The 17,935-nt window shown below is 29.0% G+C and overlaps 1 protein-coding gene across 1 annotated transcript; it reads left to right on the top strand.

Moving 5' to 3' along the window:
• Positions 1-10,057: 10,057 nt before the first annotated feature.
• On the top strand, positions 10,058-13,986 carry LOC123895236 (vesicle-associated protein 4-1). The gene is made up of 7 exons (XM_045945471.1): positions 10,058-10,504; positions 10,992-11,062; positions 12,022-12,103; positions 12,216-12,334; positions 13,213-13,290; positions 13,370-13,489; positions 13,595-13,986. Exons 1-7 carry the CDS (start codon positions 10,294-10,296, stop codon positions 13,652-13,654), a joined length of 741 nt encoding a protein of 246 aa, XP_045801427.1. The 5' UTR covers positions 10,058-10,293; the 3' UTR covers positions 13,655-13,986.
• The last annotated feature ends 3,949 nt before the right edge of the window (positions 13,987-17,935 follow it).

The raw sequence follows: 17,935 nt of genomic DNA, 5'->3' as shown, positions 1-17,935 counted from the left end.
ATGGTACCACATGCATTAGATATGTCTAGGGGACATAGCATGAAGATTGTGGCATTAGATTGCATTAGGATATGTGTACATTACTTGATATTTGATATGTGACACATATGTTTGGAGTTTGTGATAATTGTCTATGTGTGTTAGACTTGATGTATGTGTTGATTGTCCGATGATTTGTTTTATGTAATTGGCTTCAATATCTTGTGAATTATGATTGATATTTGGTTATAACCTTTCGTAGCTTATAATTGAATGAGATTAATGAAGTATATGCATGATATATGAATATGCATGAATGATGGTGATGTATATGTATAATGTATGATTATGCATGTTTTTATGAAGAAGTGTTTAAGTACCATTTACTAACACTTGTATATTTTGAGTATGTTGTCTAACTCTCTTTTATGTGTTATGTGCTGGACCGTTGGGGGTCCAGATTCACAGGTTTTGTGGTATTCGATGTCGAGTCGTCGGTGAAGCTCCGCTCTGATTGTGACACGGGAAAGAGTTTTATATGTATATAGAGTCTCCTTATCTAGGTTGTATTTAGACTATAGAGTCTTTATGGCTTTTGATATTTATTTGTAAAACTATACCTTTTGATAAAGAGGATTATTTTGTATAAACACTGTTTTTTCTAATTAATCACATTAGTATTATTATGATTGAAGAGTGTAATGCTCGAACCATGACTTTTATAATAATAAATTTTGATTTTCCGCCGCGTATTTTAAAAAAGATTTATCATAGTAGAATTTTATTAAATAATGGGTTTGGGTGTTACAAATTACCTATATGGCAATCCACGTACACTTGAGGCGTTGTTTCAAATGGTAAAAGTTTAATATTATAAACACTCTTGGATTGATTTATTTTTGAGCTTATGCGAAACAACTTATGTAAATAAATAAGCTTTTATATATTATTATTATAAGTTTTTCAAGGTATTTTATGAGAAAATAACTTATAAAGATACAATTTGTTAGTGAAAACTTATGAATTAACATAAAAATTTATTTATTTGCATAAGCTATTTTCATAATCTCAAAAATAAGCCAAATTCAAACGGAATTAATAAAAAAAATTCCACTCTCAAATTTCATTTTAAAAAAATATGGCACTCCACATATGCAATCAAATTTCTTACACACTATATGAACCAAATTAAAGATTGAATTATTTAGGTCTTTCTCATCTAAAGCCAAATTCCTAATCTTCCTCTCCGTTCCAACCAAATCCCCAATCTTCCTCAACCCAAACAAAACTTTACTCCATCTCCATATATATATATATATATATATATATATATATATATATATATATATATATGAGTCAGGATCCGTTGACACCAACTAGTTTGACACCAAATGTTACACCTCTCAATAACGTTTTAACCGATATAAATTTTATAAAATCCACCGTTGGATTGAAAGTTTACATCATATAGATCATTTGTGTAAAATTTCAGACAAATCCAAAATCATTTGATATGCTATTGAGACACATACAGATTAACGGCATTTAAAAAAATACAAAAACCGTTAATTTTGATGTATCTCAATAACATATCAAATGATTTTGGATTTATTTGAAATTTTACACAAATGATCTATATGATGTAAACTTTCAATCCAACGGTGGATTTTATAAAATTTATATCGGTTAAAACGTTATTGAGAGGTGTAACATTTGGTGTCAAACTAGTTGGTGTCAACGGATCCTGACTCTATATATATATATATATATATATATATATATATATATATATATATATATATATATATATATATATATATATATATATATATATATATATATATTCCTTTTAAAATGTGGTTTTAGATTACTGCACACATGTTATCGTACGATTTTGATCGTTAATGTCTTTAATTATCTATTATAAAAAATTATGAAAATATTATATTTTAAAAATACTCGTCGAGACAAATTGAACAATATCATATATACACTAATATTTATTTTTATATATTAATAAAAATTACGGTCAAAGCAAATAATGTGAATATATAGGGCATAATTGTCAAAAGTGACACTCAAAAAGAAAATAATGAACTAGTAAAAAATGTATCATAAAAATGTTAACAGAGAAAAAGAATGTATTATTTCTTAATTAAATTAAACTTATACATAATTCAAATATTACATACGAAATAGATTTGTCTTAAACCTTTCTTGAATTTTGCAACACAAGGGGAGATCAGGACAACATAATATTGGAGGCCCATGGCGATCCTCATTTACACTCTTAATCGACTGTGCACTTTCTATCACTTGTCTGCTACCGATCTCTTGTGTGTTATGAACCTCTTGTGCATAGGATGACTGAATACTCACAATAGCAACCAGTAACACCACCAACTTCACCACCATCTTCAATGACATCTTCATCATATGCAAACTTACTTCTAAAGAATACTCAAGTGTTTAGTTTCTTGAGATGTATGTTAAGAAAATGTACTTATTTATATGCATAATGAAAACATTAAAAAAATAATATAATAGGATTTATAAAATAATGTCTAAATCAAAAAATTATTTGTCTTTTTTTTTTTGGTAAGAAATTATTTGTCTTTTTTATCATATTTATAAGTGATTATTTTATTCATTAATATTTGACCATTTTTTTGACCAATTATTATTATTTTCTTTCTTTTTTGTTTTTTTTGCAAAAGAAAATTTTGACCAATTATTCATTTGAATTTCCACCTAACAAAATTCCTTTCATACATTTGTAAAAATTTATTAATTTCTTGTACAAAAAAATGCAGTTAATTATATATTTAAATTTTTGAAATGATATGTTATTAAAATTAAGGTCATGCTAAACAGTGTCCTCGGGGTACTTATTAAGCATACTAAAAAGAGAAATCAAAGACAAAAGTAATGTTGAAAAGATAGTTTTTTATTTTTATTTTTGAGGTAATGTGTAATGACTAATGAATGTACAAATTTCAATATAATTTTTTTTTCTTTCTTTTTTTGTATGTTTAACGGTATTCAATTAACAGTTTATGAATCTCAATATCATATCAAATGATTTTCAATTTTTTTAAAAAAATTATGGATGATCTATATGATATAAACTTTCAATCCAACCGTAAATTTATAAAAATCGTAATCGTTATAATAATATTCACAACTTGTGTACCTTAAAAGACTTGGTGAAATCTTCCATGTAACTTGCCACTTATGTATCTCTAATTCATCCAAAAATTTGTTCATAATCAAGAGAATTGTAATTTAATTTAGTTTCATATTTTATTGGGTTAAATGACCTTTTGTCCAGTGAAATCCGAGCGTAATCCGATAAATTAAAGATTTTTTATTTTATACATTTCTCTGGCGTCTCAATAAATCAAAGAATCTTCAAATTAAATGGTTAAAATAAAATAAAATTTGGCTCGAATTACACCGGCGTGCATTTAACACTTATTTTATTTTCAATAGTCCATAAGTTAAATCTCTAGTATTTTTTCTTCCATCATCATCTTCACCCAATCTCAACCATCATAATCTTCACACAATCTTCAATTCATCTCATAGTTTCCTCCATCATCATCTTAATCACTCAACCATGCAAGATTCAAGGTTTCTTCCATTGATAGAAATCAAATTTGATATCCAAAATATTTATCCCAGTAGAGCGGTCGAATAATTGGTCAACATCGGAGATCTTATCATCCATGGCATGAATAAGGGGTTCATGGCACCGCTTATTATACTTCGGAAGTTACGATCCGAATTTGCTTAGTTTGGAAGTTACCATCGGAATTTGCTTCGTTTCGGAAGTGACAACAACAAGAAATGCTTCAGAAGGACAGTCAGACATGATTCATTTATATATATGCAGTAGGCCGGATTGCTTAGAATGTGGCTCTGAACACTTACAAGCTGTTATATTTCATTGCATATGTGTTATCCCTGTTTCAATCAACTTCGGATTATATTTTCCGAATTAAAGTTGATTTCGAATTGTATAATCCAAAACAAACTGGGATCAAAATCAAGGGCATTTTTGGGGGGTCTGAGGCATATAGGGGGCCTAAAAAACAATTTTCATTTAATAATTGTGTCAGATGAAAACTAAACAACCTTAGATATTTCAAAATGAAAATTAAACCAATTTAAACATAATATAAAATCAGTCGCGATATTTTTCAATTCAATCCTTAGGAGACAATCCATTCATATCATAACATTTGAGAGGTTTTGAAGTTGATACTGCTTTGTGATCAATATCATCAACTTTCAATTCAATATCCTTAGGAGACAATCCAACAAGTAATGCTTTCCAACAAAATCCATTATTTGTTGCTCTATTTTTATGAGAAATGAGAATGGTAGACACAAGAATGGATTTCCATGAGTAAGCTGCGGCAACAATGAAATTCTTATTTGCTTTTAAACCTACATATGAAGAATTAGGGTTGAGACCGATTATTGGGCTCATATTTTGTTATGGCCCATGTGCTCAATCATTAGATGTTTTCTCTTTCGACCTCTTGATTTTTTTATACTCTAAATATTCCAATTTTGCCTTGCAGAAAAATTCGGTTTCTAGAAACTGATTTTTTTTGCAAGGGCAAAATTAGAAATGCAAGAGATATAAAAGAAACACGGGGTCGGAAGAGAAAACATGCGATCATTAAAATGAGATATTTTTATGAGAAAATGTACTAACATTGGGGTGGGGGAAGTCTATAAAACAGATTCTTCACCATATGTAGTTTTTGTAAAATTTATTTTAATAAAAAAACATGGTAATAAGTGAAAATAAAATTCTTGAAAAAGCTGAAAATATTAAATAAAAATTTCAAATCTTATAACAACTTCAAATCAACATATTTTAGAATCATGAAGCTTATCTATTTTAGAATAATAATGTTATGAGATGAGATGAGACTACCAAACCTGAATGGTTTGTTCTGAGCACAATGAAAGGAATAGAGAAAGTAGAAGAAACACCATATAAGGTAGCAACTGTCTTACCAAACTTGAATTGCTTTTGTACTTTTCTTTGCCTTATTTTATTACATCATATAAGTTCTGTGCCTATTTTATATATGGTGAACAAAATATGTTCATTTTTCATATAATATGCATATTAGTTCTTAATTTTAATTTCTCATACAAAGTTCGAGATTCGATTCGATAATAAATTGAACCAACTCGAACACAATTTGAGATTCGATTCGACAATTGATTCGTTGAACTTAGTTCATAAATCAAATGAGTCGAACTTGAGTTAAAAATTAAGTTCGTTAATTAAATGAGCTGAATTTGAATTGAGTTTCGAGATTAAAATGAACTAAACCTAACGAGCCGAATCGAACTGCTCATTAACTTTAAACGAGCCGAACTCAAACCAAAAAAGAATTCACGTCGAACTCGAAGCAAATTACGAATCGAATAACCAATTTTTATCGAGTCGAGCTCAAAACATGTTTGACTCAACTTGATTCATTTCCGGCTCTAACCGGAGACAAAAAGGGTGAAAGAGAGTGAAAGTCCATCGAAGAAATCCTTCTTGTAAATTGTACTCTTCTTGTAAATTGTACTGTGATTTAAGGAATGTCATAATAATTCCCATAATCAATTTCTCAACGAACAATAAACCTACACCAACAAACCTAGCCCACATTTGTTTAATGCTTCCCCACACCTAACAATCTCCCCATCATTAAATGCCCTTACACTTCATTCAATCAATCCCAACTTCACCCCTTAATTCATTTTCCACCTTATCTACAACAAATTATATCATAAATAATTATATGAATTTTCAAGAAAAAAATAATTGTTTCCTTGTAGACGCTATATTGAAGATATTTTATTAAATACCATTTGATAATCAATAATTTATGAAAATGATAAAAAAAACAATAGCTTCACTCACAGTCACACAGCACAATTATGTACTTGACAGAAGCAAAAATGGTACAAAAAAGATAAGTATTTTATTAAATTAAATAAATATTAAGCCAAAACATAATTGAATAGTGATCTAATGCTGCATTTATAATTTTTCATTGACAGCAGGTGTTTGTTTTATATCATTCATTCACCAATTCAATTAACCAAAATATTGAGCTAAAGTGATTCATGAATTTTCCTGAATCGTTCCTAAGAATCAAAGTTTAATTATTGGTGAAAATAAATATTAGTGTGGCTTTATTTTTCTCATTGCCAAACTTTAAAATTATAAAGTTAACTAAGTTTGAACTCAAGTTAACTAACTTTTACTAATTTATACTCTCTCCGTCCCAATTTGATTGACACAGTTGACTATTGTGCACTATTCACACATGTTGCTTTGACCTTATTTTTTTACTAATAAACAAAAATAAATATTAGCATATAAGATGTTGTTTGATTCGTCTCGATGAGTATCTTTAAAAATATTAATTGTCAAAATTATGCATCAGCATGCATGAAATAGTCAACTGTGTCAATCAAATTGAGACGGATGAAGTACTATTTTTAAATAAGCTGCTTCAAACATCATTTGAACTTACGGTTTATCATTGGTTTCTCACTCATTATAATATTGTTAAACTCATTAGAATAACTCTAAAGACACTTGTGGAGAGCTCAATCATAAAACCTAACTACTGCTCTTCTGTAACACTTTATAAGCAAAAATGCACTTTCTAAGTTCATTATAATGAACTTAGAAAGTGCATTTTTGCTTATAAAGTGTTATAGATTGAGTATATTTCACTACAATCAATGAAAACTCACATTCACGCAGTCAAACATGAGAAATCGTCCAATCTATGGTACTATACATTATCCTAACTACATAATTTTGTGCTTTAATTGATCGCAATGGATGCGTTTTGCTTTTTTACCACTATATCCAGGACCGTCCTTGAGACTTTGGGTGCCCTGCTCGAATTATGAACTTGATGCCCCGTTTTTTTAAGTCATATACTCCCTCCGCACACAAATATAAGCAAAAAAAACACTTCAAATTTTGGTCACAATTATAAGCAAAAATTAACTACTTTTAAACTAATTAATACTACTATTCCTAATATACCCTTATTTAATTCACACGATTCCAAAACTACAATAGGATAATCACAATGTGTGTTAGTAACATCTCATACTAGCTGCAACCACCACCTATTAATCTTTGAGCATCATCCTCATTGTATTTTTTGTTGCAAATAATTTTAATATATTAATTATTATTTTTTATAATTAAATACGCATGTCATATGTGGGCAATCTATCCTCCTTTTATTATAGGCTTAATTGCATATTTGGTCTCTTATGTTTATTTTAGGTTTCAATTTGGTCCCTTATGTTTAAAAAATTTCAAGTTGGTCCCTTATGTTATTGATCTCAACATAAGTTGATCATTTTCATTAAATTTTGAGTTAATTTTTTCTAACTTTTTGTTAAACTAAACTTTGACCCGTGCGATGCACGGGTTTTTTATTACGTCGTATATATAAAATTCAAATTAGTAAATTTAGAATTTACAAACAAACATTTAACACAATCACTTAAATTTAAATCTTTCTCGACTTAAATGTGAAAAATAATATTATTTTCAATATATAAATAGCATAGTATTATTATAATATTTTTTCCCATACATACATTCATAATGGTGTTACCCCAAAAATGCAATAACTAAGTGTTCCAAACACTATATTTTGTTCCTACATGTTCATTTGAGAGTGACTCTCAGTATATATTATTTTACGTAGTGTTGTTCACAATTTTCCAGTAAGGTAGAACTATAGTAGAAAATTTAATACACATTAAAGTGTCAAAATTAAATAACCAACAAATTGAAAGTATGATCACTATTTAGTTTCTAAATAAAGAATCGTAGAATCATAAAATTAGAAGATATTTCTTAGCCGATATTTGTGAAAGGATCAACATTAACCTTTAACACATAACGACCTACAAATATAAAATTATAATTTGAAATTTTTATTTGAACCATGTAAAAAAAAAGAGCATTTGAAAAACTATAAATAAAGTTATATAGACATTTGAATTATAAAGTTGAATTCTAAATCATGATGAAAGTAGAATAAAAACATATAATTTTGTAAAGAGACAGCGAAGAGTAAAAAACGAACCAGTTGACCCATAAAAATATTAATTAAAAAAATCACCAAAAATCCGATTTTCAGATCATATCAGTCAATTTCTTTTTAAATTTTAATGCAAAATTGGAGTCATTGTGAGAAAAAGTTAAAAGTTAAGTTGATTCTGGCAGATGATCAGGAAAATATGGTGGAACATTAAATTTATCCAAATTAAATTTTATGGAAGGAGTGAACTTAGGAGGATGAATAACACAATCAAATTTGTCCTTCAAAATCAGTCCAAATTAACTCCCACTTATAACTTGATATCTAGACGCTCTTAATTTATCTAAAAAAAAAAAAAAAGTCCAAATTAACTCATCCAGTGTATAACAAAATTACCCAAGCATCAAACTGGATATTATAAAAATCACGCAATGCAGACCATCCATGTGTTAAATATATAATGCCATTAATTTTTTCAACGAAAACATCAAATTGATTTTCGTTTGGATCAGTTAGTGTAGCATATGATTTACATTGCCACAGAAATCCGATGAAAATATTTTTGGCAACATGACTGCGCCCTAAAATAAAATCAATAAAAGTGTTAAATCGTTACCAATGTGAAATGACTTATTGCAAACAAATACATTCATTTGATATAAAAGTGGGAGAAATAACAAATAAAATGGGGCCATTTGAATTTGGATTACATACATAAAATTGGATTTGTAGATAAAAAGAAAAAAAAATGCGATTTGTATCTAAAAAGAAAGAAAAACATGGCAGGTGATATAAGACAATAAATATATAGGATAAGAAAAATTGTGCATTTAACACATATTAATTATATGTTGGTTACAAAATATATCAAAGTACTTTATATGACTTAGTGATAAACTTAATAAGAAGTGTAACTAAAAGGTCATGGTTCGAATTTTGCTGAGGAATTTTTTTATCATTTTAATATGAATTATTAGAGTTAAAATTAGAGTTAAATCAGAGTTACTTGGAGACTTTATAAATTATATATATATATATATATATATATATATATATATATATATATATATATATATATATATATATATATATATATATATAAAGATTTTGAGTTAATTTCTTCTATAACTTTCACATAGTACTCTCGTAAGTGGTCCACGTACGCAAATTCATTAGACATGTCGACAATTTAAACAAAAATTTGACGAAAATGACCAACTTGAAACTTTTTAAACATAAGGGATCAAATTGAAACCTAAAATAAACATAATGAACCAAATATGCAATTAAGCCTTTATTGTATGTTAGTGTAAGCCTTTTCTTTTTATAGTTTATGATTATTCAAAAAATATTATATTAATTATTCAATTTTTTTTTTATTTTAACATATATATATATATATATATATATATATATATATATATATATATATATATATGCGCACACACACTAAAAAATAATAATTTTGGTATCACTAAAAGCTTGGTACTCTGTCCGACCGCAGTGCTCCTCCCGAACACCCTCTAGAGCCCCCTAACTATACCAAGGCTCAATTTGATAAAAACATAACGGATAGCTGATGAACTTATAAAGAATAAGCTACTTGTAACCTGATTGAATTTGTAGTGTTCAGTAAAATTAGCGGTTGAACTATTTTTTTTTTTACAAGAGGTTGAACTAGCTTATAAGTATGAAATGACATAAAAAAATATTTTTAATTAATATTAATTTTTTTTCAAGTAAGATGTTGCGGGTAAAATTAGAAGAAAAAAATGATAAGCTATAATCTAATTGAAATAACATTTTGAAAAATAAGCTATAAACTAGTAAAATAAACTATAATTTTTTTAAAAAAAAAGGTTTACCAAACATGTTTTTTTTAATAATATGAACTTACAATTTTCAAATGTATTTAAAATTTTCAAATTTATCACAATTTTATATTATTCCTTTTATATTATTTTATAATAAATGAGAAGGAGCGTGCGCATTAAATAAAACGCTACCTGGATGAAAAACGTTCTCACAAAAGTCGTTGTTAAAACACACAAACAACCACACTAACTGCATTCTCATTTCTCTTCTCCTCTCTTAATACACTCAAACAATCAAATCAAAATCAAAACCATAAAACGCTGCGTTTCATTCTTACATTCAATTACGATTTCAACTTCTCCGTGCCCTAACTCCATCATTTTCCGGTGATCCCATGGCCATCGCCGCCGGCAACAATAAACCAAACTCCGACGCGAATCTCTTCCGTCTCTGTCCCTTTTGGAGTTCTTCAGGAAACGCACAGAATCAAACCGAAGGAAACGCTCAAAAAACCTCCAAAACGGTGTCGTCTGTAGCAAGGTCGTTGTTGCTACCTCCTCGACGTAGACTCCGTCTTGATCCTTCCAATCACCTTTACTTTCCATGTAACCATTTTTCTGCATTACTCTGTTTTTCTTTTCCTTCTGATTTTTCCTTTTTCTCAATTTGTTGATTTTTTTTTTTGAGTGAACTGAAGTGCACAGAATTCACATTAAAGCCATTGGAAACTCACACGCACAAAGTGGAGTGACCAGGACTCGAACCCCGGTCCTGAGGTCCGGCCTAGCAATTTCGACATTTCTGCTGTTGAGCTAGGATTTGTGGACTTTTTAGTTTCACTTTAGTATTTGAAAAAAAAAAGTTTGATTTTTTAAAATTATTAATAACTGTCACGTGTGTGAATGATAATTTTTTTGTGAAAGTTCCTAGTTTTAGAAACAATAATTTTTATTATTACTATTTAAAAGAAGAAAATTTGGATGAGCACATATCTTAATACTAGTAAAATATTTGAGTGTGTGTGTTATGTTTGTTAATTTAATGGTTAATGATTAATTAATAGTTTAATACTAATCTTTTTTGGTTTTGTAGATGAACCGGGTAAGCAGGTTAGAAGTGCTGTTCGATTAAAAAACACTAGCAAGTCTCGTGTTGCTTTTAAGGTATTGGTTTATGTGGATTCATGTGTCTCTTATTTTGTTACTTTAGTTTTAAGAAGAATGAACATAGACATAGTAGCACACTAGCACATGAGGATGTGGGGTAGTCTCAACTGCAGGTGATCCTGGTCCGTAATATAAATATAGAGGGATTTGTTTGTTTATCCCATGTAACCACTTTAGTCATCAAAGTATCACCTTCTATCTAATTTAATAACTGTTTACTGATTTTCATGCATTGTCGGTGTAAAATGTTTTACACTATCAGCACATCACAACCAATCATGTGTATGGTTTTACTATAATAAAAGTCAAGTTTTTTAATGATATGGCGGTTATGATTAATTGACACTATAAAATATCTTTAGATTGACGGTATATATGAAGTAAATCATTAATAATATTAAATTAGTCCTTTTTTTTTACAATATTAAAGTAGTCTCTGTAGTATATGAAATCCGTCATTTTTCTCCCTAAAGTATATGAAAATTTGTCTTGCAAGTTTGTAGCATCTTTCTAGTTTGAATGGTTAAGTCACACATTAACTATGAATGGACAAAATGTTAGATATATAAGAGAGGGGACCCATATACATAATGTCTTAAAGTTTTGGGTGGAGCTCTTCAAATATAAGGGCTAAAGTGGGAGATTTCATATAATTAAGAGTTTATTTATTATTTTAATATAATTTATGGACTAAGTTGGTGAGGGAGCGATAATTTATGGATTGAATTGAGTGCTTATTCATTATTACATTTCATATTTATTCCTAAAGAAGAAACGTCGTTGGGGGTTTGTCTTGTCATGTTAATTTAACAGTGCAGTTCTCTTTTAATAGTGTATGTTTTGATGTGAGAGTTTGATGTAAAATGAATACACTCATTGTCATGGTCCTTGTGTATGCTTAATTGCTTGCACTTTCCTTGATGACTTCTTTAATAACTTTGCTTTTGTTGTTTCAGTTTCAAACTACGGCACCAAAGAGTTGTTACATGCGGCCCCCTGGTGGAATTCTTGCTCCTGGAGAAAGTGTGATTGCAACTGGTAGTTTTTTCATTAAACTGATTTTTATAAATTTTGTTCATTATCTATTTTGTTAGTGTTTTCTTCTTCTTTGCATTATATTAATATATCCCTTTTCAAATGCGGCGTTCAGTGTTTAAATTTGTGGAACAACCTGAAAACAATGAAAAGTTGTCGGACCAGAAGAACAAGGTCAAGTTCAAAATCATGAGTCTCAAAGTGAAAGAAGGGGTGGACTATGTCCCTGAGCTGGTATGTCTGGTACTTCTGGTATATATTGTTTGCATGAGAGACGGAGAGGGATAGCATCGGCTCATTTGTGCTTTCTGTTTATTCTGTTGGCTAATATGTTAACCATATTGTATAAAAAAGAAAATTGTGCAATAGCTGCTAAAAACCAGTAAATTCATATTGTGACATCGAATCTGGATTGCCTAGTGGCCAAAAACTCAGATTATGTACTCTCCCTTGAGGCCATGTGTAAAGCATGGATTGTTTTTCTTTACGGCAGCTACAATTGATGCAAAACTTGGGGTTGCATGGTTATACGATTACCAGCCTGCTTCTTATAAGTGGTGGCTAGGATTCTATGGGTTGCATGGTAGTACCAGCCTGCTTCTTTTTGTCTGTTACGAGATTGTTCCATGGACTATTGTGATATTGTATTGGATTAATTGCCCAATTATCACCTAATTTTATCATTATCAATATTTTTAATTGCCCCATGGCAAGGGTTGAGAATAATGTCGGTTATTCAGTTTCTTGTTTATGCCTGAAGCAAGTCTATGTTTCAATTTTCCTTGTGATTTTTTGACGTAGTTTAATCATGATGACTTCAACTGAATAAACAAAAAGTACAGTCTAGCCAGTGCATTTCAAATCCTGGTATTGTTAATGGCATTCATATTATCATATATGCCAAGAAAACAGAACTCCAAATTCTGTATAAGAATTGTTGTTTCCATAAATAATTGTCTGCAGAATATTTCTTGTTGTGTCAACTTTTGTTATGTTCATTATCACTTGTTTTATTTAGTCATCTCTTGACAGTTGACAATACTTTCGTGGTGCGCAATTAATTAATGGTTAACTATTTTTTTTTTTTTTATCTTTGGCCTTCTGTCCTGAAGTTTGATGAACAAAAGGATCTAGTTACAGTGGAACGAGTCTTGGGGGTTGTGTTTTTAGATCCAGAACGGCCAAGTCCCGTAAGTCAAATTTTCTGCAAATTGTCTTAATAAAGTTCTAGACGTTTGATTCTAATAATTGGATATGTGGTGTTTTTAGGCTTTGGAAAAACTGAAAAGACAGTTGGCTGAAGCTGATGCTGCAGTTGAAGCTCGGAAGAAGCCTCCCGCGGAGACAGGTCCTCGAGTTGCTGCTGAAGGTCTTGTCATCGATGAATGGGTAAGTTAAATGTTTAGTATGTAATTTGTTCATTTCAATGTTTTCAGTTTAAATATATTATGTTTGATCACTTTTAAGTCCTAAATTGTCTCCAAATGTTTATAGAAAGAAAGAAGGGAAAAGTACCTGGCTCGGCAACAAGTTCAAGCAGTAGATTCAGTGTAAAGTGCAATTTGTTCTTCCAGCTAGTGCTTTTCTTCAGAGTAAAATGAACCAAGATGTTATTGATGTCGATTTGTCGCCATCAACCTAGGATGCAATTCAAGATATAACAGTCCATTGAGATTATTGTCAAAAAATTCTGGTTCTTTGGAAGAAAAGTCATACCTGTATATAGTAGAGTTTGGTTGTTTGTAAAATAAATGCTAGTCTTCACTACAATCCTTGTGAAATAACGTTGAAATAACAGATATGATCATGTCATTTTTTGTTGTGTATCTTTGTTATGATCAGACACATACATCAAATTATTCAAAACTCAATCCACTTTTATTGGATCTAGTTATTTTTAAGGGAACAATTTATTTTGAAGAGGAAATCATGTTAAAATAACTGATATTGTGTTTATATATTACAAATAATGTTAAAGTAAATAGGTACATTTTCTCTTAAAATATGTGTAAGCTCTTAAAAGTTAAAACATATATGTATTCATGCTCTTGTAATAGGAGTATTCTGTAAAAAAGACTATGATACAGAAACGTATAACATCTTTCGAGGAAAATTTATTTATTTATTTACCGTTGATAGGAATAATATGGTAATAATGTTCCCGAGAATAATATTTCTTGGATTATAATTTTAATATCCGAAACAATCACACCCTAAGACAAAAGTCATAATGAAGTCCCGATACTCTAAAAATGACAAAGTATCATGTCTGATACGTATACGATACTCGTCCGATACTTTCGATACGCGTATCGAAGAAGTATCAGCAATTAATTTTATTTTTTTAAAAAAATATAACCGAAACGTGTCGGATACTCCGACAATTAATGCTCTTTGATGATGGAAACAGAGGAGAGGAGACCGATACAATTCGTGTTTCCTCTTAAGTAATGCATGTTAGAGTATAGTGTTCATTCTATGGATAACCAACTATGTCTTTTTTGGATAGTATTAATGATGTTTTTTGGGATAGTACTGATTGTCCTTTTTGGGTAGTACTTAACTTTAGATATGTAATTGTCACTCGTTTGTTCTTTTTGAGTAACTAGTTCTTCTACCCGTGCGATGCACGGACGAATTTTGGAGGAGTTATATATTACAATAATTTTCTTAAAAAAATGACTATGAAGAAGAATAAAATATTTTTTAAGTAAATAATTATGTAAGTGTCAAAAAAAATAAAGTAAATAATTATGTAAATATTTAAATATATATTGTATAAGACTTAAAATTTGACACATCAACAATTTTTTTACCACGCATCCTATGTTTCCATTTTTAGTGTTAATTTATTAAAAACTGACATGAAAAAATTGTTTATGTGTCAATTTTAAGTGGAAAACAGACAAAAAGAATGGATGGTATTTTACCTAAGTTTTCTCCTAAACATATTTAATATGTCTCTAATCTTTGGTCATTTTATTTTTTTGTTAGTTTTTTCCTAAAATTTGACTTTTTTTTTGGTACATGTTGCCTTATTTAATATGATGGGTCAATTTAAATAACTTTTATAAAAAAATAGAAGTATGAGTTGCTTATTTTTGTACCATTGTGACTTGCATAAGCATTATAGAGACCATTTGTTAGTAATGTATGAAACTCAAAGTGGTATTACTATTGAAGATGTTCTAAAAGCAAACTCAAAACATAGCCGGAAAATTTCATCACCATTCTCTCTTAGGCTGTGTTTGGCAAAATTAACGGATGACTGATAAGCTAGCTAATAGCTTATAGCTTATGGTTGATGGCTCTTTTTAAAAAGATTATTACCAAACATGTTTTTAACTATAAGACATAAGCTATAAGCTAATTTTTTTATCTTGTGAAATAGACTCTTGCCTTCCGTGTTCCCTCAACTGTCTCGCATTCTATTGTTAAACTTATACAATAAGTGGGAAAAAAAATAAGAAAAGGAGTACTCCGAACATAACTCAATAAATTGATTAAAACATGCCTAGAAATATGATAGCTTTATTAGGAGAAAAAAATAAGTGAAATTCTAGAACATGAATAGTAATCTAAACACACTTCCATAACTTCATACATTAGTAATTTAATGTCAATAAACTCTAGTAGAATTTTTGGGATACTTAGTAGAAAGACAATAGATAAGACACCATCAAACTACACATTTGTTATTTGAACAACTTTTTTATATAATTTTGAGATAACTTTTTTTATTAATTGGATAAAAATAATAGGGAGATATAAAGAAAGAGAGAAAATAAGAATATAATGTAAGTATAAGAGAGAAAATTATCAAAAAATTGTCTAAAACAGAAAAAGAAGAATACACGTCGCTGCAAGAACATCATGAATATTCCTTTAGAATTTCAAAGACATGATACCAACTAAAACTCAAATACTACGGTAAGTTTTTGTTATTATCGATCAAATTTGGCCCATGCAACTATCAAAAGTAAGCAATAAACAATTTTTTATTTTCATAGAAATTAGATTTTAGTTATTATCGATCTAATTCAATATTCATGAAGAGTACTAATATGAAAAATAATCTATATACAGTATATACTACATATATATATATATATATATATATATATATATATATATATATATATATATATATATATATATATATATATATATATATATATAAGCAGCTACCAAACCACTTCAATTTTAATTCATATACCTTTGAAACCGCACATCAATCAAATAACAAAAAAAAATGCAAGATTCCATAATCCATGTAATATTTTAACAGCCAATTTTCCTGCATCATTCTACAAATACAAATCAGACCACAAAGTATAAAGCTAATCTACGAATACATACATTGTTTCTCATCCCATTAAATTTCTCATCCAATAATGTGAGTTTAATTAATTATTTTATACTGTTGGTGTAAAGTTATTTTACACATGCATCATCCAATAATGTGAGTTTAATTAATTATTTTACACCGTCGGTGTAAAGTTATTTTACACATGCCTTAATTATTTTACACCGGCGGTGTAAAGTTATTTACACATGCATTAATTATTTTACACTATCGGTGTAAAGTTATTTTACACATGCATCGTCCAATAATTTGAGTTTAATTAATTATTTTACACCGTCGGTGTAAAGTTATTTTACACATGCATCATCCAATAATGTGAGTTTAATTAATTATTTTACACCGTCGGTGTAAAGTTATTTTTACACATGCATTAATTATTTTACACCGTCGGCGTAAAGTTATTTACATATGCATTAATTATTTTACACCGTCGGTGTAAAGTTATTTTACACATGCATCATCCAATAATGTGAGTTTAATTAATTATTTTACACCGTCGGTGTAAAGTTATTTTTACACATGCATTAATTATTTTACACCATCGGTGTAAAGTTATTTACATATGCATTAATTATTTTACACCGTCGGTGTAAAGTTATTTTACACATGCATCATCCAATAATGTGAGTTTAATTAATTATTTTACACCGTCGGTGTAAAGTTATTTTACACGCATCATCCAATAATGTGAGTTTAATTAATTATTTTACACCGTCGGTGTAAAGTTATTTTACACATGCATTAATTATTTTACACCGTCGGTGTAAAGTTATTTACACATGCATTAATTATTTTACACTGTCGGTGTAAAGTTATTTTACACATGCATCATCCAATAATGTGAGTTTAATTAATTATTTTACACCGTCGGTGTAAAGTTATTTTACACATGCATTAATTATTTTACACCGTCAGTGTAAAGTTATTTTACACATGCATTAATTATTTTACACCGTCGGTGTAAAGTTATTTTACACATGCATCATCCAATAATGTGAGTTTAATTAATTATTTTACACCGTCGGTGTAAAGTTATTTTACACATGCATTAATTATTTTACACCGTCAGCGTAAAGTTATTTTACACATGCATTAATTATTTTACACTGTCGGTGTAAAGTTATTTTACACATGCATCATCCAATAATGTGAGTTTAATATTTACACCGTCGGTGTAAAGTTATTTTACACATGCATTAATTATTTTACACCGTCGGTATAAAGTTATTACACATGCATCATACAATAATGTGAGTTTAATTAATTATTTTACACCGTCGGTGTAAAGTTATTTTACACATGTATCATCCAATAATGTGAGTTTAATTAATTATTTTACAGCGTCGGTGTAAAGTTATTTTACACATGCATCATCCAATAATGCGAGTTTAATTATTGTACACCGTCGATGTAAAGTTATTTTACACATGCATCCAATAATGCGAGTTTAATTAATTATTTTACACATG

This window comes from Trifolium pratense, linkage group LG7 (assembly GCF_020283565.1).
Source record: "Trifolium pratense cultivar HEN17-A07 linkage group LG7, ARS_RC_1.1, whole genome shotgun sequence".
Lineage (NCBI taxonomy): Eukaryota > Viridiplantae > Streptophyta > Magnoliopsida > Fabales > Fabaceae > Trifolium > Trifolium pratense.
The sequence above is the reverse complement of the archived record's forward strand: the minus strand, read 5'-3'. Positions and strand labels throughout refer to the sequence as shown.